The sequence below is a fragment of the Corella eumyota genome, chromosome 6 (genome assembly GCF_963082875.1).
Source record: "Corella eumyota chromosome 6, kaCorEumy4.1, whole genome shotgun sequence".
Classification (NCBI taxonomy): domain Eukaryota; kingdom Metazoa; phylum Chordata; class Ascidiacea; order Phlebobranchia; family Corellidae; genus Corella; species Corella eumyota.
In genome coordinates, this window is record NC_137495.1 from 355349 (window position 1) to 382423 (window position 27075).

The following is a 27075-nucleotide window of genomic DNA, read 5'->3' on the forward strand; positions in this document are numbered from 1 at the left end:
TTTTCAAAACAAAAATGTCATGCTCATGAACAAAACTTGTAACCGATATATGTCGTTTCACATAAACATATTTTATTATTTATCCTCACTTTTAAAACTAAACTAAGATATGACAAAAAATATTTTTTAATATTTAAATACATAATTATAAACAGTATAACTTCAGTAATAAACATTTTATAATAAATTATTGAAAACATAAATTAAATTAAGATGTCTGATGATTTTCTTCCTTTTCAGTAAAAAGTTTCGCTAGTTTTTCTTCCAGTTTAAAACCCATTAAATCTTTCCTAAAATAAAAAACAAATTGCTATAATTTACAATAAAATGATGAAGCTAACAAAAATGTAGTGGTTAGAACACTTGGCTTCATTGTATGAGGTCGTAGGTTCGATACCCACTGCTTCTATGCTGTAGCGTCCTTGAAGAAGGCACTATAAACGGTATAAACTCCTGCTGAGCCGATACTTAATCAGCAATATAATTATCAAGAAATTATAATCTATAATATCCCAAACTACCAAAGTCAACTTGAGACTGGGTTGGGGTAACTTATGTTGCTCTATGTTTAGGTTGTGAACTCTATTTGTAAAATTTAATTCAAACCTTGTTATCATCCCAACTAATCTGTTCTGTTCATCCACAACCGGTAGGTGGCGCAAACCCAACGTGCGGAAGATGACGTATGTGCGATGAAGCGAAAACGTCGACGGAAGTGACGTACATGACAAGTTCGCGTAAGGTGTCTAAACATAAAATCGTTTATTCTCAAATCGGAGTAAATTTCAAAATTTTTAATTTTAAATATTGTTTATCCTCATTTTTACGATGACGTCAGCAAAATTGAACTCACCAAATTGAGAAATTTTTTCGCCAATTTTTCATCTTTTTGAATTAATTTAATTTTGTTGTAAATGACCTCAGGTTGAAGCAATCTGTCCACGTGGATCTAAATCAATTGTTTGTTAACAATCCTTGTATGTGACGTCATAATCCAACAAAACTTACCGAATGATAATCGAGGCAAATCCCGGGGTAATTATCTTCGGTGATGACGTCACAATAATTGTCGTCTTGAAATATTTCAGGATATTGTAGCAACATACAAAGTTCGAGTCTGTAAAAATTCAACAAATTTTCATTAAACTCGTTTCTGGCACAAAACTTTAAGTTGAAGTTTAATAAAATCAGATTTTCGAATATTTTTTGCCACATTTACCATTTTTCTACCATTATTAACCATCAAAATACCATAATTAACCATTTTAGAATCGCTAATATTAATCCAATTACCATTTTTGCACACCAACATTAACATTTTAACACCATTTATTGTTAACATTTATATATTGTCGATGCAAGAAGGTCGACTTTTATTTTTTAAACCGCTTACACCTTACTTAAAAGTGCTACAAAATGACAACAGTGAGAATCAAACACAAAACCCCATGTAGTAATGCCCAGTGTGTTTAACGATTGCGCACCAGAATGCCAGAAGCGGGAATCAAACCCAACACATAAAAACATTCAAAAATTAAAGTTTAAATACCTCGTGATAATCCCGAAAAATATTTTCTTATCTTCAACTTGTCTCGTCACCGGGAAACCACCATGTTGTGACGTCAGTAACACGTCACAAATTGTACCAATATTTTCACACTGGTTCATTGTAACCACTGGTGACGTCATCACGTCGGAGGCACAAAATAATTCCAAGTTTAATCTAAAATTAAAAATTTCGTTATAAAAACATAAGTTTATATTAAAACTATATTACATTTTTTAATTAATTGAAAGTTAATGAAGGTGACAACTTGTGTAACTTTAATAAGTTTAATCGACAAACAGTTTAGTGTATTAAGGTTGTATGTAATGTTATATTCGATAAACCATACAAATATAAAACACATAAAACAACCCTTTATGAAAGTTTTATCGACACATTATTTTAATAAAGTTTTATCGACACATTATTTTAATAAACATAATAGGAGCTGTACACAAATTACAAACCAGCACCGAATTAAACCTTGAATTAAACCTTGTTTAACTATTGAATTAAACCTTGTTTAACTAAACCTTGAATTAAACCTTGTTTAACTATAAATTAAACCTTGTTTAACTATCAAGTTTGGTACATAATAGGAACTGTTTACAACTAAAACCACAACGCAATATAATATTTGCGGTGCGGCAAAAAAACAAACAAGAATAGGCCGGGCAAAGACGCCAACATCGGCCGACGCCCGAACGTCAAGTTCCCGCGGCCGCGCGCCAGAAATGAACCTAAGTTTACCGTGTTAAAAAAGTGCGACAAAAACACGTTTACTTGAAAATTTAATTTAAACTTAAAAATAAAAATTCAAATCTGAAGTTAAAAAATTTTAAAGTAAATGTAAAATTAATGTTAAAAATTTTTCCAGGATTTAAAATTTCAAAACTTTAATGAAGTTTTGAATTAAATTTATTATATTTAAATTGCAAATTTCGAAACATTAAAAACAAAACCAGCCACACAACCCTTAAGCATGGGCGTCGATCCAAAATTTTTTTTTACTAATGTTAGGGGTGCCAAAAAAAGTAACGTATTTTCTAAAAAAAAACGTTTTAAAGTGCTCATAGTTGGTTTAGCTTTTCTAAAATAGACTCTAAATAGTCTTAATCTTAATGTTCGCAACGATAGCAGACCACGTTGGTTTTTAACAAACGAAAGTACAATTATTACGTAAAATAAGGCACCAGACAATCGTTATTTGTTTCGCAACAATGCTAGTTTTATACAATCTACAACGTGGCACGCAGAAAATGCCATTTTAAATAACATTTGTTAAGTACTTGGCGACATTCCAAGTATTTATTATCGTGAAATTTTTTAGATCGCGTATATAACTATCCGTTTTTACACCAAAAAAGCAAAATTTTGCAAATATTCTAAGGGTGCCACATATATTCAGCACTTGATAAAATTAAAAGTGGGGGGCCCCCCTAGGATCGACGCCAGTGCCCTTAAGTCTATCTTTGGTTAACAAAACAAACGTAAAACGTATGTGATGAATCAAACATAAGTAACCGACAAACATAAAATTAATCACGCAATCCAAACTCATAAAACTCATCGAAACGTTAAAATCCACAAGGTTATAAAATCTCCAATAAAAACCATATTCGTAACCCGAAATAAAAACCATATTCGTAACCCGAAATAAAAACCATATTCGTAACCCGAAATAAAAACCATATTCGTAACCCGAAATAAAAACCATATTCGTAACCCGAAATAAAAACCATATTCGTAACCCGAAATAAAAACCATATTCGTAACCCGAAATACAATGTTAGGGTAATAAAAAATAAAACACTTACAATCGCTTGTTTTTCCCGTACACGACAGGTTCCGAGTCCAAGAATGGAATACATTTAAGTTCAAGTAGGGAATGATAAAGAGGATGGGTGAAAAAATCTCCGACCCACTTTGATATCATAATAGCTGACATTATTGGAAGTAAGAAGCTAATATCGTTCGTTATTTCAACCTAAAATATAAAACATAATTACCAATATGCCGTCACCTATACTGCTTATGAAGTCACGTATGTTGCTTATGACGTCATATATACTGTTGATTGACGACGTCATGTATATTGCTAATTCTTTACCAATATTTGGAATATAGCGCACACTAACTATGACGTCATAAACTTACCATTATAACAGTGAGCGACATTGTCAACCTTGACACCCCTCCAAAAAAAGAAGCCCCGCCAATCAAAGCCATGGCCCCAGGGTCGATCCATGCCCAGTAGGGGTCAGTTTCAGGGGGGTGAACCCCAAACCAGTCGACCATAGCCTCCCCGATTATTCGACCATATAAACCTCCGATGAATCTTAAGGAAAATTATATTTTTAATTAAATAGAAAAATCAACTTTTAAACTTAAATGACGTAGAAACATAACGTAGAGTTTGTATAGTAAGTTTTTCTTTTAAATGTCTTAATTTAAGTGCGCAAAAATGTCGAAAAGCTGTAAAAAAAAACTTTTTTTCCTGTTTTTAGGACTAACCGATATTAATATAAGGTCTAATTTCAAAACGCATTTTTAAGTGAGCGCTTTTAAACTATTAAAATATTTTTGTTTTTTAATGACACCGAAATGAAGGCACCTTCACATAAGAGCTGCCTCTATACATGCGGGCGGCTTGGTTTCTTTACATAAGGTAGCCTATGTCGTCATGTAATCCTAACCAATAGGACCAGAGTAAACGAGCTTTTTTTTTTAGTAAACGAGCTCGAGCTACGATGGAGCTACGATCATTTCTAAATTGTGAGGCCTTCATAGCTTGTTCTTATTATTTTAAAAATGCAGCTTTTTGTGAAAACTTTTACCGGCAAAATCATCATCTTAGTGGTTGATGATTGTGATTTAATTGGAAACGTTAAAAACAAGATTCAAAACAAAGAAGGTAAGTTAAATAACTGCTAAGTTAGGAATGCGTTTTCCTTACTATATTGGATTATTAACGTTAAATAATAAACCTATTTGTTGGCCTATAAATTAAGATTGGAATGAGGTTTAATTTCATATACAATCTTCAAAAAATCATGATTTAAATCAAGTATTCGCTTAAATTTCGCGCAAATTTTTAACTTTAAAACCTTTTTTGTTTTGCCATATCATTGCCTTTGTTAAAATCAATTGCGTAATTTTCAAGCAATAATTCACAAACAAATGTTTTTTATGTTTTAATTTTTAAAACCAACTAACACAATCAATTATTACCTAGCTTAAAATTGTTACGCGACCTAGTCATGCACACCCGAACCCAAAAACGAATTACGGTTTTGTGACGTAATAAGTGTTAAAGTGATAGTTTAATTTAGCGCCAATATCACCCAGTAGTATACGAGTGTTTGCCGTTTGTTTGTCTGTATTGGTTATCGTTAATTAAAACAACACTTTATATATATTATAATATATATTTTTGCGCACAGGCATTCCTGCAGCCAATCAACATCTTGTGTTCGTGGGTAAAAAGTTGGAAGATTATCGTACAATCGGTGATTACAACATTCAAAATGGCTCCACTTTTAACCTTGTGTTGCGTATATGGAGAAATGAACCATGTGTGTACGAGCATTTATGTAGTAAAAATGCATAAGTGAATGTTGTTTACATGTCGATATTATTTCAATAAAACGACTTGAAACAAATATTGTATTATTTTTAGCTATTACACACAGACGCCATTTTAAGTAAACTTATCGGCCTGCTTCTCTCGCTTTACGAATTCGTTCTGGCGATTTCTTTTCAAAATTGTCAAAATTGTGAAAATTTATTTTTCACAATATCATTATCAAGTATATGCGTAAAGAGGCGATTTTTACCAATGGATGAATGTTACTTAAATTTTTAAATCCTAATATTTCAGCTTTGTTTTGTTATTTGTAATTTAATTAAACCAAGTTATTGTATGAAGCGTATGGTTATAATTTAAAAAAAAACAGTGAAATTAACTCGTGGCATGATGTAGCACGAACTGAACTCAGATAATGGTGTATTTCAACGTTTGTGGTAATGTTAATTGATTAAAAGTATCGAAGTAATAAAAGTATCAGGCAACGATACTGGCGGAAACAACAAAGTAGTGTACTAAACCAGTCATGGCGTCGGACTATGAGCTATAAGGTTTGGGGGCGGAGCCGCACCAAAACCCGGCGTTTACGCATAGCTTAAAACACGTTATAGCACACTCTTACCCGAAAAAAAAATATTAAAAACCTATTATCTTAAGGGGGTGTTCTAAAAAACGGGCATGACGCAGTAAAATTTGAAGTCGCAATATATAAGAAACAGGTCCACTTAATGTGAGATTGGAAGAGATTTATAATTATACTTGTTCACAAAACATAAACAACAAATATTAAATACAACTTACAACATAGGAACAACCAGTCCACTAGAGATCGCTGTTCCAGCCGCCCAGCAAGCGAGGATAAAGTATAAAACAAGTGCGGTTACCAGAACTGGAATGCTAAACTGGCCGTGCGTTCCGTTCGAGAATAAATGTTTGATCGCTTGTTCGCCCGTCACAAAGAAGATAGTAGCAGCTGTGACGTCATAATTAAAAAACATAATTTAAATTTTTTTATAAGACTGTTTTGTGTATACCTTTATCCTCGATGTGGGAAAGTCGAATGCGCGACTTAAACATAGAGTAACAGTTACCCTAACCCAGCCTCGAGTTGCCTGTGGCAGTTTGGAATATTAACGTTTATAATTGCCCGATAATTATACTGCTGAATAAGTGCTGGCTCAGCAGGAGTTCATACCATTTATAGTGCCTTACTCAAGGGCGCTACAGCATGAGAGCAGTGGGGACTAAACCCACGATCACATGGTGGTGTAGTAAGTGTTCTTAGCACTACACCACGCTGCCGGCGTTTTGTTAAAAAAAGTTTAGAAAGTACTACACACCTTCGTTGTAGGAGTTGTTGTTGAATAAATAATTCCCTACTTTAATATTCTGGCCCACGGGACAAACATATAATTCAACATTATCCTCAGTTCGTGGGGGTCGATTGTCAGGCATCACAACTTGCAAACATTCCTCACTAAATAATAAGTTAAGTTTATTAGATGGTTTAAGCTTATTGGTTTACAGTTGACTTTGCTAACTTATATCACAAGTGTAGTAGGTGACATATTTTTAAAACATCCTTATTACAAAAACACCTTATGTCTAGCTTAAGAAGGCTACAACATGCCAGCAGTGGTAATCAAACCTAAGATCTTAGGTCTTACTCAAGAATGCTACAACATGCCAGCAGTGGGAATCAAACCCAGAATCTCAGGTCTTACTTAAGGATGTTACAACATGCCAGCAGTGAGAATCAAACCCAGGAGATCAGGCATTACTTAGTTGGAATTAAACCCAGGATCTCGGGTCTTACTCAAAAATGCTATAACATGCCAGCAGTGAGAATCAAACCCAGGATCTCAAGTTTTACTTAAGGATGCTACGACATGCTAGCAGTGAGAATCAAACCCAGGAGATCAGGCATTACTTAGTTGGAATCGAGCCCAGGATCTAAAGTCTTACTTAAGAATGCTACAACATGCCAGCAGTTGGAATTAAACTAAGTACCACCATATCACTGACCTCCCATTATAGACAGGATCGTAAACATTGTTGAAATGTTCGATGTTACAAACCGACTTCGTACAAGAGAACGCAGCTGGAAGTAGAACAGAAACAGTCGCGGTAATCAACTAAAAACAATCACTTTATTATTGAGTAACAGTTGATAATTAATGACGTAACAAAAAAATTTTTTTGCACAATTATCCAGAAAAATACTAATTAATATTTACCATTATTAGACACGGTTCAATGAATCTTATCGCCTTTTTCTTTCCCTCTGACGTCATCGATCTCAAAATTCTTCTTCTCAGTCTCGCGATCTTTAAGTTCGAGAACGTAAACAAAGCCCCTAGCAACCCCCCGATACACCCTAGCAACGCGGTTGGGATGAACGTCAATATGTTGGTTGCGAGGTCCGTGTCGACCTGTGTGACGTCATAGTGAGACAATGTGTGACGTCATAGTTAGACAATTATAAATAATATTAGTAGGTATAAAGTGTTGGTAGATTTAAGTTGAATAACAACCAATTCTTCTATAATAAAACTCTGACGTAGGTAAAACTTCCTTGTTACGTGTGAATGCCAATAACTTGCACAACGATGAAGTTAATCATTTGATATTATAACTAATGTTGTATCTCGGAGTTTATAAATTTAAATCAAGGTTCACCTGAAACATGATGTTGGTCTCTGTTTTAAATAATCCAAAACTTCCCTGATATTTGAATCCCTGAAACAATTAATTAATTAATATTAATTAAAACAAAATAACCTTATTTATAAATAAGTTAAATTAAACCAATTGTTTAGTTGTACGTAATAATTAATCGTTTATGATGTCATACCTGGAACGCGGAGTTGAAGAGGTCGGTAGTGAAGGTCGAGATCATGCAACAGAAGAAGGTTTGCCAGGATAACTTCATGTTCCAAAACGAGGAAACCTCTTCCATGCTGAACAATAAACCGCCCACTGGGGCACCGAACGCAGAGGAGACACCAGCGGCAGCACCGGCCGATATAAAGTTTCGTCTGAGGATAAAAACAAGGTTAGTAGAGGGAATCGAACTTAAGATCTTGTGGGTTGAAGGAAGCAAATACAAAACAAACTCATTTATCTTTGGTTTGGATCTTATAGGAATATATAAGAATTAGAAAACTCAATCTTAGGCGATTTAAGGGCAAACAAAAACGGTTTTCAGTGGGAATCAAACCTATAAACCAAACCTTGCGTGGAAGTGTGAGATCTTGAAAATCAACCCTTGTAGAATGATGACAAAGAAAACGTAATAGTCAGTATATATGTTTACTACGCCATGCTGACAGTAGGAATCGAACCCTAAACATAACATGTACTCACCGATCTTCCGAGTTCCTGAAACGTTGAAAGAAATTTGGTCGAACCCCAAAACTATCCGATTTAAACTGACTCAAACCAGCCCCAATCAAACCTCTGCAATATGAACAAAGAAAGTTATACTAAAAAAAGCATCAAAGAAACATAATAGCGTAAAGGTTTAAAAACTAACGTCACAATAGGTAATTAACGTCACAATAAACTTATATGTGACGTCACTTCAGGTTACCATGCCTAATGACGTCACGTTACCTGAAGTCACTGAAAGTTTATTGACCGCTAATAACATCATAAAACCTCATCAAAAGTGCAGGTACTTACCCTAAATGGATCATGGGGCCTTCCGGACCCACCGGCATCCCAGCCCCAACTGCAAACACGCAGGAAACAAACTTTACCGCCATCGTGCGGATGTTGAAAATATGACGAATGATCGTTCCGTTCAGAAATCCGATTAATTCCGGGATCCCCGATCCACCAGCGGATGGACGATACCACTAAAAAGTTAAATATAAGTTTAAAATATATAGCAGTACTAAAACATATTTTGTGACGTCATACTTACCACTATTATGACGGAGGCGGGTATGAGAAAGGCAAGGCTGTAACCGACGACAAACACCCAAGCAATGGCGAGACTTTCCTAAAATATTAAACAGTTTTAAAAATCAGAAATAAAGTTTGCATCTTCTTACTGCTTCCGCGTTATAACGTTCAAGGCACAAACTTTTATTGAGCCAGGTGTATTAATTAGAACATGAGGTCCTGGGTTTAATCCCCACTGCTCTCATGCTGTAGCACTCTTAAGTAAGGTGCTATAAACGGTATAAACTCCTGCTGAGCCAGCACTTAATGAGCAGCATAATTACTGGGCAATTATAATCTATAATATTCCAAACTGTCACAAGCAACTCTAAACTGGGTTGAGGTAACTGATGTTACTCTATGTTTAAGTTGTGAAGTTGACCTTAGATTTTCCCACAACGACGATAAAGTAGCTTGCAAACATTTCACTTACGTGCAAATATTCGGTCGCGTGGTCCCACTTGGTGTCCGAGATGATATCGATAAATTGGTGAAGTAAAAACCCCACGAACCCAACACTGAACCCAATCAACCCCATCATCACCCATCTGTCCCAGTCCAACCTACGTCACAAAACATTATAACGTCACAATTAAAAGTATTATTAGACTTAACTTCATTATTTTACCAAAAATAACTTTTACTTTTTATTAATCATTTTTAATGACGTCACTAGTGACGTAATTATTAGTGACGTCATACCTGCTAGGTTGTTTTCGAACCCATTTCTTGTAAGTCCAACTCCAAGGTGGAAGATAATCAAGACTGTCGTACCTACGTAACAATACAACAGTTATGACGTCACAATCAAAATAGTATTGATTCAACGTTACTTTGCTAAACACTAACTACGTCACAGACACATGACGTCACACCTACTTAGTAAGTTCTTGTCGTTCTTGTTCTGTATATTTGTGATTGACGAAAGCGCTCTCGTAATCTCGACCCAAGGTGAAAAAACCTGAAAAAAGTTGTTACTTTAAAGTAGTTACTCACAAAGTATTACTTCTAAGTTGTTACTCACAAAGTGTTACTAAAAGTTGTTACTTAAAAGTAGGAGCTATAAAGTAGTAACTAAAAGTTGTTACTCATAAAGTGTTACTTATAAGTTGTTAATAAAAGTTGTTAATAAAAGTTGTTACTTAAAAGTCTTTCTTTAAAGTAGTTACTATTAATTACACTGATAACCAACTGATAATTACGTCAGAATTAAAAATTAATTTAACTTCAAATTTTAAATCATTTAAAAAGCTTGCACGAGGAATTAAACTTAAGACCTTACCACCTAAGATTTAAGAACACATAAACATACTCGCAGACGGATTTAAACTCAAGATCTTAGGTATAATTACAACGAGTAAGCGGTTTGTTGAAAAATTGTTTTAATTTAAGACGAAACTTAATATTTTCATAACTACAACATCTCTTAACCTCCTTTATCGCTATCTGCTAAATGCTCATCATCTGTGACGTCATTATGAAAGTGGTGAATGACGTCATCACCCTGATTACGTAGTTCGGTCGTACCTTGATTTAAATCAGTCATGATGGCATTAAAGTTAGACGACAACAAAGCTTTAAAGTAAATGTAGGAAGGTGGTACGCGGTTGTATTGTTAATCATTAAATCTGTGAGCTAACAATCACATACTTTGTTACGTCATTAAGTTAATGGTTAGTGGTTAAATAAAAACTTTATTAAATCTCAGTTTATTTGTTTTTAGGATATTAAAAATGTTAAAAGGCTGATTTTTTATTTAAATCCTATTTTTGTGTATTTTTAAATGGAAATTGTATTGTTTCTTTAAACACTATGTATAATAACTCAACCTAACTCTTAAAATTTAATATTTTGCTACTTTTAAACAGTTTAAAAAGTGTAAAAAATTTATAAATAAATTACAAAATAATATAACGGTTAAAAACCGTTTTAAATTTATTATCAGTGGGTAGTAATATGGATTAAATTTGCTCAAAAAATTAAGCAATAACATTTAAAAATAAAATTAATAAACAATAATTTATAAAATTACATATTTATGCAAAAAAAGCATAAAAAATCTTAAAAAATTAAGAAATAATTTCAAGTTCTTCCGAATCTTGAATAATGGGTTCCTTAATTTTCTTCATTTGGAAATATAAAATAATCGGCTGAAAAAAACTAAGAAAAGATAACCCTAAAAGAACTGAATTTACAACAGTGAAGTCGCCCTTAAACTGGTTGAGAGATAAGCTATATAATGGTTGTTGTAGAAATAGAAATACACCACCTATAATATGGTGCAAACCATACAGTTTACCAAAATGTTGGGTGGGGAAAGTGGAGAGTAGAAACGCGCTTAAAAATGCCGAAGCAAAAGCGTTAAAAGGAGCAAAAAGGATAAAACTAAAAACCTGTAGGTTTAAGTGCGGTATTAATACAGTAACTGAGAATAATACAGCCAAGATAGCGGTGACTGTTGCCCCTAGAAACGCGGCTTTCATGGTAGAAACTTTGGGTAGATACTTTTTCCGCAAATAAAACGCATTTGTATAATCCATAATTATTCCAATAATTAAACACACGAAAGGTGAGGAGAATTGAATGTAGCCGAACAGGTTAAGGTAATAGGAGTAGTTCTGTGCAGTAGTTAGTTGTTTCAACCAGGCGTTGACGCTACCGTAAAAAAATCGTCGCCTGAAAAGCCAAACACAGAAGCTGAACAACGATGCTACAAATGGTTTCGACAAAATACACTCTTTAAAAGTCATTTTCTCCTTAGGGTCAACCACCCGTAGCGAGTCCCTTTTTTTCTTCAAACTCTCTTCTTCATATGTATCGTCATCCGCCATTTTTTGTCCCGTTTTTTTTGCGCCAAAACATTCAAAAATCATTCCATATTTCTTTGCAGGAGGTACAGTAATATGCATACGAGGCATTAAAAGAAAGTTCCTTAAATACAAGAAGGTAAAAAAAGTCGAATAAAACAGAAACATGGAATTCAAAGAATAACCTTTTTCGTACAAAAACTTCATAGTCAAAAATACAACTACAGTAGCATAATGACATCCTGCTATGAAACTCACAAAAAGGTTCTGAAACTTGCCACAAAGGTTTGCAACTTGAGTATCAGCAAGTGTTACGTTATAACCACCGATTGCTAACACTGTAAACGCGATGTAAAGCGTCCACGAGGTTTCTATATTAGAAAACGCAACCATAATACAACCAATTACCATCAAAGTTATTGAGATTGATTTTGAAATCCATGTTCCGAATTTATCGAGTATTGTTCCGTCGACAAACGATGTAAATGACGTAATAGTGCTTCCAATTGTGTAAACCAAGTTTAAATTTTCTTCTTGTTTAATGCAATTTGATTCAAAAATATTTATTTCAATATTTTCTTCAGGCCCAGAATTGTGAGAAATATTGACATTTTCGCTACCGTTAGATGAGGCTACAGTGGCGTTAAGATAACTAGTATTCAGTGGGTTGGAATTATCGTTGCTACATCCATCAGTAAAGTAGTTTTCAGCGATTAAAATATCTTGCATATAAGGCCAGCCTTGGTGGATACCAGCAAATAATGTGATCTCCAAGACAGCTGTAACGATGCATAACGAGTCTAATAATCTCATATTGTGGCGTAACGGAAGTTATTGTTGTAAAATCATTGTTAGTATTGTTGTTTTTTATTACAAAACAACAAAAAACACTAATTCTGTCAACAAAATGTCGATATAATTAACCTAACTTAAAATTAACCTTATATTTAATTGGTTCTGCGAAATTACCTAAATAATACTATTCCTTTATAATAAACGACTTAGCCTAGCTTTATAATACATTAAAGTTGCCATCTTTCTATTATAAAATCGCTCTTTGAACCGTGTTATATTTCAAATTTCTGTTTTTCTCTTTAACTATTACAACAAGACTTTAATGACATCGCAGAAAAAGGAACTTCTGTCTTTAATATCTTACAATAATGATTTGTTAGCTCATTTCCTACACATTGTTGTTGTTTATCTACGTCATAATGCTAGTATGTTATGTCACACTTGAGTACACACAAGCATAAACTGCAAATTCAAGTATTTTGAACTTTTCAAAACAATTTTTAAAGCAATTTAAGACAAGATTTTAACAACTTACTATGCTACTATATTACAAACTCGTTATTACACAATGCTTAATAATTAACCAAGTTTTTAAACCCTAATTATACCAAAACTAACGTTATCTTAATAAGCTACTGACCCAATATAAAATTGAGTTATTAATATTTTTAAAATAAATAAAAATCAGCTGTTTTAAGCCTGTATGGTGAAAACGAGAACCAATAGAGAAAAAGGGAAACGTCACAAAGGATCCCCGTGTTTATGACGTCACATAACCGCGTTCGAACGTTTAAAGGTCAACATGAAGGTAATTTTTAAACCAAAAATATATTTTATGTAATAAAATAAAACTTATTTAAATATTGCAACAGTTTGACTTAATCCACTACCACCTAATTAATTATTTACTAATTAACACTGAATAAATGCAGATCTGCAATAACAGCTCAACTCATAATTAATAATTTAAACAAAAATCGATTAATAAGCGCGGTACAAAAATCACGTATTATGACGTCATACTGAGTTGTTTATACGCGTTAATAATAATTCCGAACTTTAGTTTTTAACCTTTTAGGTATTTAGGCCTTAAAGCAATTAAGCCTATTATTATACAAGCAAAAAAAAATTGATTTGATTAAAAACTTACCCAAGATTTATATTCTTTAATTGTGATTTCCTGAATTTGTCAATTCTTGATTCAAAATCTATAAAAAAAATATTTAAAGTTTTTTTTTAAGTAGAAGTTTTGAGCGATTAGGTTCGAGTCTAAGCGACGGAACTTCGCCTTCCCAGGTGGTCTAGTGGTTAGGATTCGTGGCTCTCACCCACGCGGCCCGGGTTCGATTCCCGGTCTGGGAATATTTTTTATTTCGTTTCTAAATGTTAAATCTATAAATAAAAATAAGTTTTTAAGTAATTAAAACAATTATCAGGTGTTTAAATTGATTGCTCACATTTTGCCAAATATCATAAAGTTAATTAAAAATGAACAAACATCGTAAATTTTGAATTAACAACTTATTTATAGTGACGTAGTAATTAGCAGGGGCTAAATTAAAAACAAAACATCTAACACTGTTTTTAATTAATTAATTAAAAATTCTTTAATCATTTAAAAATAAAAAAACGAACAAAAAATTTTAAAATAAAAAATTGCGTCAACCGGGAGTCGAACCCGGAACTAGTGCTTGGAAGGCACCAATGCTAACCGTTACACCATTGACGCCGACATTCAAGCATCGCGTAACTGGGTTCTTAAGCGCGAGCGAAAACCTTCAATCCTCTCAATAAATCCCGCACGCCAACGTGCGGTAGTAAAAATTCAATATTTTACGCCGTTGTTACATAACAGAATATATTTCACAGCGTAATAATCGACTAAAAGTAAACAAATTTTACAAAAACAAAACTTCATTCATAAAAATTTATTCAAAACTTTGAAATAAATAAAATGTTAAACGGAGTTGATCCAAAATTAAAATCTTGGGAAGCGACAAAAAAAGAGTTTTCGAATTTAATTAACAGTCAAAGATCAGATGGCCCATTATGCTTAAGCCATGGGTTTCAACATCAAGTTACGTATTCTTATAAAGACCCGATTCGATGTCTAGCTTATAGATCAAACTCAGTAAGAGAAGAATTTTTAGGTAAAATCGTAAAAAATAACAATTTTTTATCAAAATATGGATATTTAAAAATTCTAACCTGTTTAAATAAAAAAAAATATATTTTTTTAATTATAAAGTTAATTTTTAAAAATTGTTGGCGCGTAAAATATTATGACGTCACAAATTCTTTTTATGACGTAGTTAACCGTGGAAGCGGACCTGCGAACGTTCTACATCTTCGAACGTTTAAGCGATCGTTTGACCATGACGTTGCCCCCGTGACGTCACGAAGTAAGAATTTTATTTATTTTTAATTTTAAAATTTTATTTACATCAACTTAAAACTAGTTTGCTGTTCGTGGTGCAACTTTGATAATGTTTTGCGCAAACAATAAAATTAAAACGACAATAAATTAACAAACACAATTTCAAATTCACTTTTCTAAAACAAAATAAAAAATAAAACTCATTCAATAATTACATACACAAGCAACATGCAGCCATATTTTATTTAAATACTTTTTTCTTTGTAACGTCATCGTTGATTTATGACGTCACTCACACGGTTCCTCGTCCTGGCGGTTTAAATGTTCTAAATAAGGTAAATTTTCTGGTTGGGGGGTTTTGGGGTTTGGTTTACGTCGCCATTTTGTTCGCCACACCACCAGTAATGCGAGAATCAAAAGAATTAAAACGAGAACAAAAATGCTGAGTAATATAATAGTTAGCGGTAATATTGCGTCATAATCACTTGACAATGTAACATTGTTATCGACAATAGAAGACAATTGGGAAGTGTGATCAACAAGACCAGGACTCTGTGACGTAGTAATCGAAGCAGCAGCCAAGTTTGTAGAGGTCAAATCAGGATTGAAACAAACGAACGGGAGCTGTTTATGAAAAGAAAACCGATATAAACCCCGTGAGTCATCATCAGAGAGATATAAGCCAACAGTTTTAACAGTTTGTTGTACATCAGGTGTTTTAAAGTACTTTAAATACCAAGAATCGGTGGAAATTCCATTATTCCAGTAATAATTCGATCCATAATCGTAACTAATAAGACCGACTCTGTAGAAGTGACTGTAACAATCGCTGTCTTGTAACGGCGCGTTGTTTATCACAGCCTTATATACATCAAGGTTCGGTATATAAGCTAGTTCGTTTGCATGCTTTTTACACCAGTTAACTGAATAACTGTAAGAAGCTTCGCGTAAATAATAAATTATTTGACCCAATGTGGTGTTCCTGAACACTATACAACCATCGTTAGACATTTTTAACTTGATTTTCTTTAAAAAAACAATATTTTTTAAATTTTTTATTTTAAACAAGCTCGAATTTTTACAAAAACAAAAAAATCTGTTTATATTATGCAGAAAGTATTAAAAATTTATATACAACACAAACTAATATTAATAATACATATCTGCAAACTAGTTGAACTTAAAGTTTAACCTACAATTTAGCAAACTCATTGCTTTAAGTTAAATATAACTGACGATAAGCAAATGTTAAGGTTTGCGATAAACATCGCCTGCTTTCCAACAATGTCAACATTACTGAACAAACAAGAGAGTCAACACTAGGTCATTACAAAAAAAACAAAGCTGAATATACAAAAGTTCCTGTTTAAGAATATCAAAACGCAACAAAAAGTCATTACATTTATCGCACCGTAGTGATGACGTCACAATTGTCCGAAACTATGACGTCACAATAGTCCAAACTTACGACGTTATTAGTCCGAATATATGACGTCACAATAGTTTAAACAAAAACGTGACATTGTTAGTATGTATGACGTCACAGAAGTCAAAAATTATAGCGTCACAATGGGGTGGATACATGACGTCGTAGCAATTCCTTGACTTCCCCACACGACGACTCTGGGTATCCGTATCCAGTGTTTACATTCTGAATCGAATGATAAATATGTTCGTCCGGTGGCTGAAGGTTCGAAACCTGGCCCAGGAGACTCGAGATTTTGTCGCGGTTGAAGTAATTGCTCTCGTTGTAAGACGGCGGTGGATCAAAACTTGCTGCGGATCGTACGGATCCGACTTGAGTGGATCGTGTGGATGACACGGATTCCAAATCCGTCATTTCCATCTGTTTTTCTCGTGATCGGTTGCGTGAAATCCGTCGCACAACAACCGCTAGAAAGAGCAAGAGAGCAATGGCAACGCCAATAAGAACGCCTGGAATAAGATTAGGCGGTTGTGACGTCATTTGATTGACATATTCGGGCACTGGAAGATTTTTTGGCACATCTGGCAAATAACTTGAACCATTTGGTGCTTGGTTGCCGTTTGGTTTAAAACAAACAAACGGAAACTTCTGATCACGTGTCAACGATTTTGTGACGTCATTAAGAAAAAAATCAATGCCTAGAGAAAGATTTTGGTTCAGAAAATCGCCATCTTTGGCTACCCTATAGTAGGCATAACAGCGCGGATAGGATGGATGGTTGTTTTGAATGGTTTTAAACACTTCTTGGTTTGCAATAACAGCCAGATTTGAGTTATGGTCTTGGCACCATTCAACTGAAGACGCAAAATTTATTGGATTTGCGTTAAATATAAATTCTCCATATTTTGTGTCGCACACCAAGTCACAAAATTTGTTATAGAAGTTTGCAGGCTTACAAACCATTTTTAAATACTTTAATCATTTGTTTTAAGCCTAGAAATATAAATAATAAACAATCTACATTTTAAAATGCTTCAAAAAAATATTGTTTTTTAAATCTAAAAATTGACACTTCTTAAAAATTTTAAAAAATTAAAAAGAGCTTTAAAATTTGATATAATTTCACAAATTTATTTGCTAAATAATACTGTATCTTCTATCCACGACAAAACGCCTTCTTCTAATAAAGATATTAGAGCTCTATTAGCGTCGTCTGCCAAGTTATAAAATGCGCAAAGGAACGGAATTGCTATAGCCTTAACCTAATCTTCCATTGTACATTTCGCCCTTTCCGCATTCGTTTTAGTTCTACCCGTTTAAACCGGCGGACAAAAATTCCAGCATTTAAAACCGAACGATATCTTAAAATTTACGACTTTTAAGATTTATTGTTATTTGTTAGACCATAATAAATATCGTATAAATTTAAATATTAAGTTAAGGTGAAACATAAATCTAGTAACACTGTTTTGCAATAAAACCTCGCACTATAACGCGACAATAAAACAAACAATTAGCTTTGTTCGGTAGAGCAGTTTATAAAACACTTTAAAGTTGACTTTAAGTTCCTAGAAACATTCAAATATTAAACTTGGATAAATAAACTTTTAATTGAACAAGTATCAAATAATAAAAAATTAACAACACAACCTGACTCAAGCCTTTAAAATTAAACCAATTATTAGAACTTCTGCAATTTTAAAATCCTATTTTTATTGAAAACCATCAAAAAAATGTTTAATATTTAATTTTTACTTTTTTAAGTTATTTGTTTTTTAGGTTCGCGCAAAAAACAAGATTCCTATCTTAGCAAGTTCCCAGTCCTTGGACCAGCAATACAACATATTGTATGGACTTCTAAAAACAGGTTTTTATTTATTTACTAATTTTTAAACAATTTAACAACGACTCAGACCCAAATTTTAAAAAAATGTTAAAAATAATTTGATTTAATGTACCTAGGTAATTAGTATTGCAATAATTAGCCAAATTAATTAATAATATTAACATTTAGCAAACAAAAATCTATTTTAAAATACAAACTGTTAATTAATATCGGTATTAATAATTAATTTAATTACTTCATCCTCCTAATTGTTTTATTATTTATAATTCAACTATAAGTAAATATTGAAATATCGACAATGACTCTAACTATGCAAACAATCTGTTTAAATATTTTTAACTTTGTGACGGAAAGTACCAACCACAGAAAGTATCACTTTAAATTTTGAAAACAAGGTTGTGCTTTAAATTTTGAATAAATGTAGTTGCCAGAATGACAATGCAAAATTTAAGATAACAAAATTATTTAATTAACATCTTTTTTATTTCATTAAAGCTGGAAAATTTCTGTTTGACATTGTAAAGGTATAAAATAATACCGACTTTGGTTTTAAATATGCCTTACACTTTTGAGTTAAATTAAGTTGCCCTCGTGTAAAACATAGCCACAACAATATACTTGTACATAAACTTACTATAAACATACTTGTACTCTGAACATTTGGTTTGTTTCAGGTTGTTTGTCAGTGTAGGAGTGGACAAAAACTTCAGAGTATATTCGGATACTATGCACAGGTTGGTCTAAACTTTGTGTTAAACACTTAAAACAAAAAACCCAATATTGTAAGCTATTTTAACATCACTTAAATTACGAACAAATTACATGGCATTGCCGTGATTCGAACTTGAAACCTTTAGTACCATAACCCGATATCACTAACGACATATCATACCTTATTTGTGACGTCAAAGAGCGCTGCGCTATTGGCTCTTTTAAAGGCGCAATAATAAAACGTGTTTTAATCACCCCACATCGTTAGATTTAAAAGCAAATAAAACGGCATTGGCGGGACTCGAACACAAGACTTACGACCTGTAACCGCACGTCACAACTTATTTACGTAGCTTGAACCAACAACTGACTGAACCAATAAATCTTTAAAGTAAAATATTTCAACACAATCAGTGTTGGAGTTAAATCACCTCCACAGCTGGTTTTAGTCAAATAGAAATACCTCAATGAGGCAGTAAAATAAACAATAAAACCGCGCCTTAAATCATTCTAGCGAGGTTTTACAAATTGTAAATAAAATATTAATTCCAAATTATCGCTAACAAGTCACGTACACATTGTTAATGACGTCATAAACATCACAGACAACGTAACAACATTTTTACATTAACAATACGTCACAAACACCAACAACGAAGTCACAACACCATCAATGACGTCACAAACACCAATAATAACGTTACAAACACCAATAACTACGTCACGAAAACCAATCAAAAAGTCACAACTACTAACTCTGTTAACACCATAATGACGTCACACAACTAATATTGTTACGTAGTTGCCAACGAGTGTCGGCCCCAACAGTTTGTGCGAGTCCGGTTTTATCGATGATCTACTTGGAGGAAACGGATGAGGTTGTAACAGGGAGCATCGGACTCATTCAACCCTGGAAGATCCACGTATCCACGGATCTGAGATCCACAAAATCCGCCGGTAAGTTTATGACGTCACAAACATAGTTTTTTAAGGTGCACAATAAGACAAAAGTTATTTTAGAACTTAAAATATCCAATTCTCAAACAAGTTTGTTTTAGAAAGTGACGTCAACAAAGGCGATTGTTTGAAACAATCGACGAACAAGAAAGTGAAAAGAAATGATTATGGACTGGGAGGTCAAATGTTAGAGGTAGAAAATTAAAAAAAATTCTGTAAAAATCGGTTTTTAAAATTAAAAAAAAAAGGCAATAAATAAAACGCTGTCGGGGTGAAAAAAGGTAACGAAATTTCATGATTTTAAAACACGACCTTGAATATTAAATGTTTACATAAAGATTTTATAATGAACCAAAACCCAGCAAGGTCAGCAAACTCTAAAATAAATTTGTTTTTATTGAACAATAAAACTTTGCGTTGTCCAGAATTTGCATAACATTTTAAAACTTTTATTTCCAAAAAATCCGATTGTTAAAACCATTGTAAAGACCATTGTATTGTTAAAACCATTGTAAAGACTTTTAATAAAAACTCTAAAATTAACTTTAAAGTCAGTTCCGTTTTCGTATGACGTAATAATGTCAATTCAATAAATCAACCAATTAAACTTTATTGACTTTAACACAAAATATTAAATTTTAGTGAAAATTTTATATAAAAATTGACAATTTTGACAAAAAAAATTTATTAAAATCTAAGTTTTTGTTCGCTTGTTTACATTTAGCGATAAAATAGGCAGAGCTACTCTAGTACTTTCTACGTCATCATAAACAGGACTTCCCTTTTCTTTTTTTTTTAAGTTGTATATATAACTTAAAAAAAAAGTGAAATTATTTAAAGTTAAAACCATTTTTGTGTTCAGTGACACCAACTTTATCAGTTTTAAAGTAAAAAAACATCGCCAATTTAAGACTTTAAATAATTTAAAAAAAAACTTTATTTTCCAGGCGATGACGCCCTACCCTTGCGATATCCAATCAGACGACTGGGCTTTGCGCATGCGCGTGTACAACAACAGTAGGAGTATATTCGGACGTCATAATGAGACATTGTTAGTAGTTGTTTGTAACTATGCCGTCATAATCATCGATTACGTAAAAAGAAAACAATTGTGGCATGTAAGATTGAAACCAATTCAACTCAACCTCACACCACGCGGTGAAAAAGACAAAATTATCTCACCGCGAGATGGGTGTAGTGAGCAAGGTAAATTTAATTAAAGAAACGAATCCTTTAACCCCAAATAAAAACGAGGTAAAACATTGCCTAAAAACGCTTTCAAATTTTTTAATTGCTAAATAATAAAAACTTAATTTTATCACAAAATGTTTCCTAGAATCGGGCAAGAAAACCCCGCGCAGCAAAATCCACAACGTGAGTGGTCACGTGACTTTAACGAGGTGCGATTTTCTCCCACGGTTTGGCTACTTCGTCACTTCCGGCGAAGAAGGAACGATCAGAATAATGCAAATGGTGACGTCACATAACATAACAATTAACCTTATTATAGCAAACTATGTGAATATAACGTAACCTTTTAATTAAAAACGGAACCATGATAATGACAAGCGATTCAATTAAGCTAAATACATGAAACGAGCAGGAATCAAACCCAGAACCCCACAGAGCAATGTTCATTACACCGACAACAAAACAATGGTCTTTGTTACATAACAAATATTAGTGATACAAAGCAATCATTTAATTATGACTCTTGCTTACAACCTAAAACAATTACCGTAACACTAGAATTATACCCCGTGCCCTAAACAATTACAAAGTCCACCAAACGAAAATAATCGTAGTATATTTAAAATGCGCAAAAAGGTTAACTGTACAACAAATCATCAAAAAAACAATGGCCTTTGTTACGCAACAAATATTAGTAATACAAAGCAATCATTTATTTATAACTCATGCGCACAACTTGAAGCCATCGTTGTAACACTAGACTTTCCTTTTTTACAATTAAATTTATCTAAATTCACTTATAGATTCACCTCACAACATACATAACAACATTTATTAATGTTCAGGTTAACTTCGGGCTAGTCACAGAAATCAGCGGGCATCGAGGGCCAATAACCGGGCTGATAGCTCACCCAGTTCACCCGATCCTAATAAGTTCATCTACGGATGGGAGCATCAGGATCTGGTGTTTGGAGACTTTTAAACTTATTCAGAGGATCGATACTGGGTTGGTGATTGACGATATGACCTTGAGTTCGAATCCCAACTACGTATTTTATCGAAGCAAGTGCCAGGTAATCAATAAATATGCTTTTTTTGTTTTAGTAATAATAATTATTTTTAGTTTGTTCTGTTAAATTTTATACAAGGGCCAAGCAAATGATAAATAAATATAAGGCTATATAGTTTAAATAGTGCCAAGTTTATAGAGTTAAGTTAAGTAATATATATAAGAACGCAAAAGTCGTGCAAAATTAAAGTTAAAAGTATTCAAATACTAACTGCAAATTTATTTTCCCTTTATCAAAACCACAACAATTTAAATCACTTTACAAGTCAAATAAAATAAAATCTACTTATAATATATGACAACAAAAATATACCAAAAACCATTAATAAATGAACATAGGTTAGCGAACATACGCTACAACCGTCTACACAATATGCCCAGCCTTATATTAATAACTAAGTAATTAAATTATTGAATCCTAATTAACAATTAAAAACAAAATAAGTTTTCTCCAAAAATTTAAACCCATTTTAAAATTTCCATTTAGATCAGTGTATACAGACTCACAAACATCTACTCCTTATACACCGTCCTTCACTCTACGACCTTGAAACTAACCAGGGTCGAAGGTTATCCTCAACTTGGGGTTGGGGGCAAAATTGTCGCAAGTTTAGAAGATGGGTCAATTGCTATTCTGTCCCCAACTAATGGGATGTTACTCACAATTGTTTACCCTATGACATCACTACAGGTCATTGTTTAACCTTTTATACTTAATATAAAATATAACTTTAACTTAATAAGTCAAAAAAAATTAAAAATTAAATTAACAAACCAACTAATTAGAAAAAACAAACCATAATTGCCAAATTGCAAATAAACCAAATTAATTAATCAAACTTCAATCCCCACTGCTCTCATGCTGTACCGCCCTTGAGTAAGGCGATATAAACGGTATGAACTCCTGCTGAGCCAGCACTTAATCAGCAGCTTAATTATCGGGCAATTATAATCTATAATATTCCAAATTGCCACAGGCAACTCGAGACTGGGTTGGAGTAACTGATGTTACTCTATGTTTAGGTCGCGCATTTGACTTTCCCACATTGAGGATAAAGATATATACAAAAAAAAACTTCAATTAAAGACTCATAAAAAACACTCCTATTTTAATAAAAAACAACGATAAAAAAATATCAAACCGTATTTTTAAAGGTTTTTACAGAAATAGTTTATGACCCGTTCCTTAACTTAAGTTACGTGAAGTTGCAAGATGACGGGGTCATGCAGTGTGTTTGTTCTACTAACCCCGCTACCCCAGTGACTAAGTTTACCCCAACTATAGCTTACGATGAGAGTGTGAACAGTCTTGCTACTGCATGGGTGAGAATAAAATTTGCGTTTTAAGTAAAAACAATGTTTTATTTAATATTTATCTTTTATGTAAAAAGACCATTTTTACTGCCTCATTATAAAGTAATTTTACCCCCATTTCTAGTTGTGCTAGTTTTGTGTTTACATTGCATTTAATGTTGTTTTATTAACCTCGTTTGTTTATTAATCAAAATATGTTTTTTATTTAAATTTTGCCTCAGCAAGAGTTTATAATGTATATTACTTATTATCTATGAAATAAAAGAAATAGAGAGTTAACCTAAGACCTGATGTAGTGAAGCCAAGTGTTCTAACCACTATGCTATGCTACTAATTATTAAAATTAACAAAAAAACAAATTTAACCCAAAAAATTTATCCTAAATATGTTATAGGTTGGACTAGGCGACAATAAAGTTATGTCAGTTGTGTTTGCTGGGTTAAGAAATGGACAAATCGCTCTGATTCATCCCAACTCCCTTAACATGACAACCATGCAGGCTCATATGGGTAAATATTTCAGTTTATACTAAACATTATAAGTGACATAATACATAAGACCGGCAGTGTGGTGTAGTGGTAAGAACACTTGCTACACCACACATGAGGTTGTGGGTTCAATCTCCACTGCTCCCATGCTGTAGCGCCCTTGAGTAAGGCGCTATAAACAGTTTGAACTTCTGCTGAGCCAGCACTTGATCAGCAGTATAATTACCAGACAATTATAATCTATAATATCCCAAACTGCCACAGGCAACTCGAGACTGGGTTGGAGTAACTGATGTTACTATATGTTTAAGTCGCGCATTCGACTTTCCCACATCGAGGATAAAGCTGTATATGAAAATAAAAATGTTGTTAATACAGTTTACATTATATGTAGACAGGGTCACCTATATTGGATCAGTTAAGAAAAATGACAAAGGATTTCATTTTGCTACAGGTAATACAGTATTTAACAATATATTTTCAATGACCTATGAATGTTAGGCTAAAAACTCTTAAAAATCAAAACCTCAAAAGTTAAAACTTTACTATAGGCTAAGTCAAACAAACCCAATACAAAAGCTATATTAAAAAAAACTTTTAGAAAAACAAAGCTTGTATTAAAAACAAAACCGCTATATTTTAAACTATCTGTAGAACTAATGTTATGCTAAAAAAACTCTTAAATAAATTTGTGTAAACATTAATACTTTTGGCATGTTTTAAATCATTAAATTGATATTTTTATTTTTTCCGTCGGATTGTTGTAATATTAATTGTATATCGTATTTATTATTTACTTTTATCAATGCGCGAAAAACCAAAATAAAAAAATAAAAAAAAACAAGTATCAAAAGTATATTCCTAAAAAAATGGCTTCAAACAAATAAAAAGTTTTTGTGCATTTTAAAATTAACTTACAACAACTTAAAAACTAAACAAGTTTTAAACTAAAAACTTTAAACTTAAAAAGACTCACAACTATCAATTTTTTATACAGACGAGATGCCGATCTTTCAACATCGCTTAATCAGCATCGGGGTGAGCACTGTACGAACATGGAACATCCTAATTCACCCCTGTGATGATGACAACCGCCCCCATGACTACCACGTTTACCTTGAACCCGAGCTCAAGGTCAAGTTGCCGGGGGTGATGGCCGCCCCCGTGCTTTTAACAGTCATGGGTGACCGGGTTTGTATGACAACAAAGTTTAATCTGATATTTGTCCTAATTTTGCAAATTAGGACGAAGAATAGAGTGTTTAGTGTAGCGTCGGTTGCCGTAAGTATTTATTATTTTGTACTTTTTATATTTTGTTTTTAAAAATCGGATTAACAGTTTAATTTTTTGTTTTAAAAGCTTCAAAATGCTTTTCTAGAGTGTAAATTAAAACTAACTGATTTTTCCATTAAACTTTTCAGATAACGCATATTTTAACGTGGGTTATATTAAAGTGAACAAAAAAAACTTTAATTACCTCAATCCACATTCAATTACTTTTCTTATTATCCAGTTTTATCCAATTCCATTCTATTTCTTTTCTTTATTATTATTTCCTTTTTTAATTGATTTCTTCTTCAGTCTAAAAAACATTTTAAACAAGTTTAGAATTAAAAAATTTTTTTTAGTTATTTGTCTTACATAAAACATCCTAATAATTATAAACCAATTACAGCTCCCGCTAAAGTCACAACAACGCCGCATCTCAAGGAACATCGAGGACAAATACTTGATGCGAAGTCATCACCGTGACGATGACCATGTGACAATGATTACAACACTTGAGGGAGCTACAATGTTGAGTTGTTTTGTGAGTGGAAGTAAAGATGGAGTGGTGAAAATATGGGATAAAGAAAACAGGTTTGATATAAATTAATAGAATTTTGTTTTTTAAAGAAATTTTAATGACTTAAAAAAAAATGACCCTAGAATCTTAAAAAAAATTCATGTTATAAAGAAATATTTTTTTTTGTATATTTTTTTATCCTTAATGTGGGAAAGTTGAATGCGCAACCTAAACATAAAGTAGCATCAGTTACTCCAACCCAGTCTCGAGTTGCCTGTGGCAGTTTGGGATATTATAGATTATAATTGCCCGATAATTATGCTGCTGATTAAGTGCTGGCTTAGCAGGAGTTCATACCGTTTATAGTGCATTACTCAAGGGCGCTACAGCATAAGAGCAGTGGGGATTGAACCCACGACCGCATGTGTGGTGTAGCAAGTGTTCTTACCACTACACCACGCTGCGGTATGTAATATACTTTAACCAAAATAAAGTTTTGTAAACTAAAATAAATTTAAAAAAAGTTACATTCAATAATAAACTATAGATGCATAGCTGCATTCATATCCAGAAAAAAGTTAATTACAAAAATTAACATAATTAATTTATTTTAGATTAATTAGAGAAATATGTTTCGCCCCCCTTCCTGTTAGTTCAATTTGTTTTGCTAATAATCGAGACCTTCTGGTGGGGCTAGAGGGTAAGATTGTCATGGTCGATTGCACAACCTTTCTTCCTCTCTCTTTCGTGAAAGAGAACAGACTCTTGGAGGTCGGTTTCTATGACGATAAGATGGAGATGCCGCTTTCATATAATCAGAGCATTATGTAAGTTGATTCGTTGTTAATTTAATTAATTTTCAAGCAACACAAAACTGCTTTAACATCAAATAAAGAGGAATTTAATTTAGAATCTGAAGTTGTGTGACTTCAAAAAAAAAGTTTTGAAAATTTTTGAAAAATTCTTAAAAAATTTTCTTTTGATTTTGTTTAATTTTAGAACAATATCAGATATCGATAAACTTCCAACAGAACCACTAGAGGCATCAGCGCGTATTTTAAGCAAAGATAAAATCGATTTTCAAACATTTCAAAAGGTAAAAAATATTGAAAATAAATTTTAACTTTGTACTATCAAAAATGGGAAAGTTTTGGTACAAAAACAAACTGCTAAGTTGTAAAAGTCTAATTTTTTGTTTAAATTTAAAGCCACCAGAAGAAACAAAAAC

General features: G+C 32.8%; 3 protein-coding genes and 2 non-coding genes across 5 annotated transcripts; 2 read left to right on the forward strand and 3 right to left on the reverse strand.

Moving 5' to 3' along the window:
* Window positions 1-57: 57 nt before the first annotated feature.
* LOC145754634 (chloride channel protein C-like) lies at window positions 58-10928 on the reverse strand. The gene is made up of 20 exons (XM_082570722.1): window positions 10512-10928; window positions 9960-10041; window positions 9783-9854; window positions 9514-9643; window positions 9061-9138; window positions 8817-8992; window positions 8499-8591; window positions 7987-8170; window positions 7812-7871; window positions 7370-7564; window positions 7158-7267; window positions 6473-6609; window positions 5934-6105; window positions 3704-3884; window positions 3364-3533; window positions 1550-1723; window positions 1009-1117; window positions 854-949; window positions 607-746; window positions 58-290 (listed from the first exon to the last, which is right to left on the reverse strand). Exons 1-20 carry the CDS (start codon window positions 10624-10626, stop codon window positions 209-211), a joined length of 2556 nt encoding a protein of 851 aa, XP_082426848.1. The 5' UTR covers window positions 10627-10928; the 3' UTR covers window positions 58-208.
* On the forward strand, window positions 4358-5156 carry LOC145755199 (uncharacterized). The gene is made up of 2 exons (XM_082571428.1): window positions 4358-4460; window positions 4990-5156. The coding sequence occupies exons 1-2, from the start codon at window positions 4358-4360 to the stop codon at window positions 5154-5156; spliced, it is 270 nt and encodes an 89-aa protein (XP_082427554.1).
* A 64-nt stretch (window positions 10929-10992) lies between the features above and the next one.
* On the reverse strand, window positions 10993-13249 carry LOC145754980 (equilibrative nucleobase transporter 1-like). Its single transcript, XM_082571164.1, has one exon. It carries the CDS (start codon window positions 12698-12700, stop codon window positions 11150-11152), a length of 1551 nt encoding a protein of 516 aa, XP_082427290.1. The 5' UTR covers window positions 12701-13249; the 3' UTR covers window positions 10993-11149.
* A 723-nt stretch (window positions 13250-13972) lies between these two features.
* Window positions 13973-14044, forward strand: Trnae-cuc (transfer RNA glutamic acid (anticodon CUC)). Its single transcript has one exon. It is a non-coding gene; the product is annotated as a tRNA-Glu (tRNA).
* A 295-nt stretch (window positions 14045-14339) lies between these two features.
* Trnag-ucc (transfer RNA glycine (anticodon UCC)) lies at window positions 14340-14411 on the reverse strand. The gene has a single exon. It is a non-coding gene; the product is annotated as a tRNA-Gly (tRNA).
* Window positions 14412-27075: the final 12664 nt, after the last annotated feature.

What these genes read in the sequence shown, in the direction of transcription:
- LOC145754980 (XM_082571164.1), bottom strand. Translation starts at nt 12,700, where the DNA reads ATGAGATTATTAGACTCGTTATGCATCGTTACAGCTGTCTTGGAGATC.
- LOC145755199 (XM_082571428.1), top strand. Translation starts at nt 4,358, where the DNA reads ATGCAGCTTTTTGTGAAAACTTTTACCGGCAAAATCATCATCTTAGTG. An exon ending in CAAGATTCAAAACAAAGAAG is followed by an intron (nt 4,461 to 4,989) that starts GTAAGTTAAATA and finishes TTTTGCGCACAG; the next exon opens with GCATTCCTGCAGCCAATCAA.
- LOC145754634 (XM_082570722.1), bottom strand. Translation starts at nt 10,626, where the DNA reads ATGACTGATTTAAATCAAGGTACGACCGAACTACGTAATCAGGGTGAT. An exon ending in CAACAACTCCTACAACGAAG is followed by an intron (nt 6,106 to 6,472) that starts GTGTGTAGTACT and finishes ATGACGTCACAG; the next exon opens with CTGCTACTATCTTCTTTGTG. An exon ending in GGACTGGTTGTTCCTATGTT is followed by an intron (nt 3,885 to 5,933) that starts GTAAGTTGTATT and finishes ATTTTCCTTAAG; the next exon opens with ATTCATCGGAGGTTTATATG.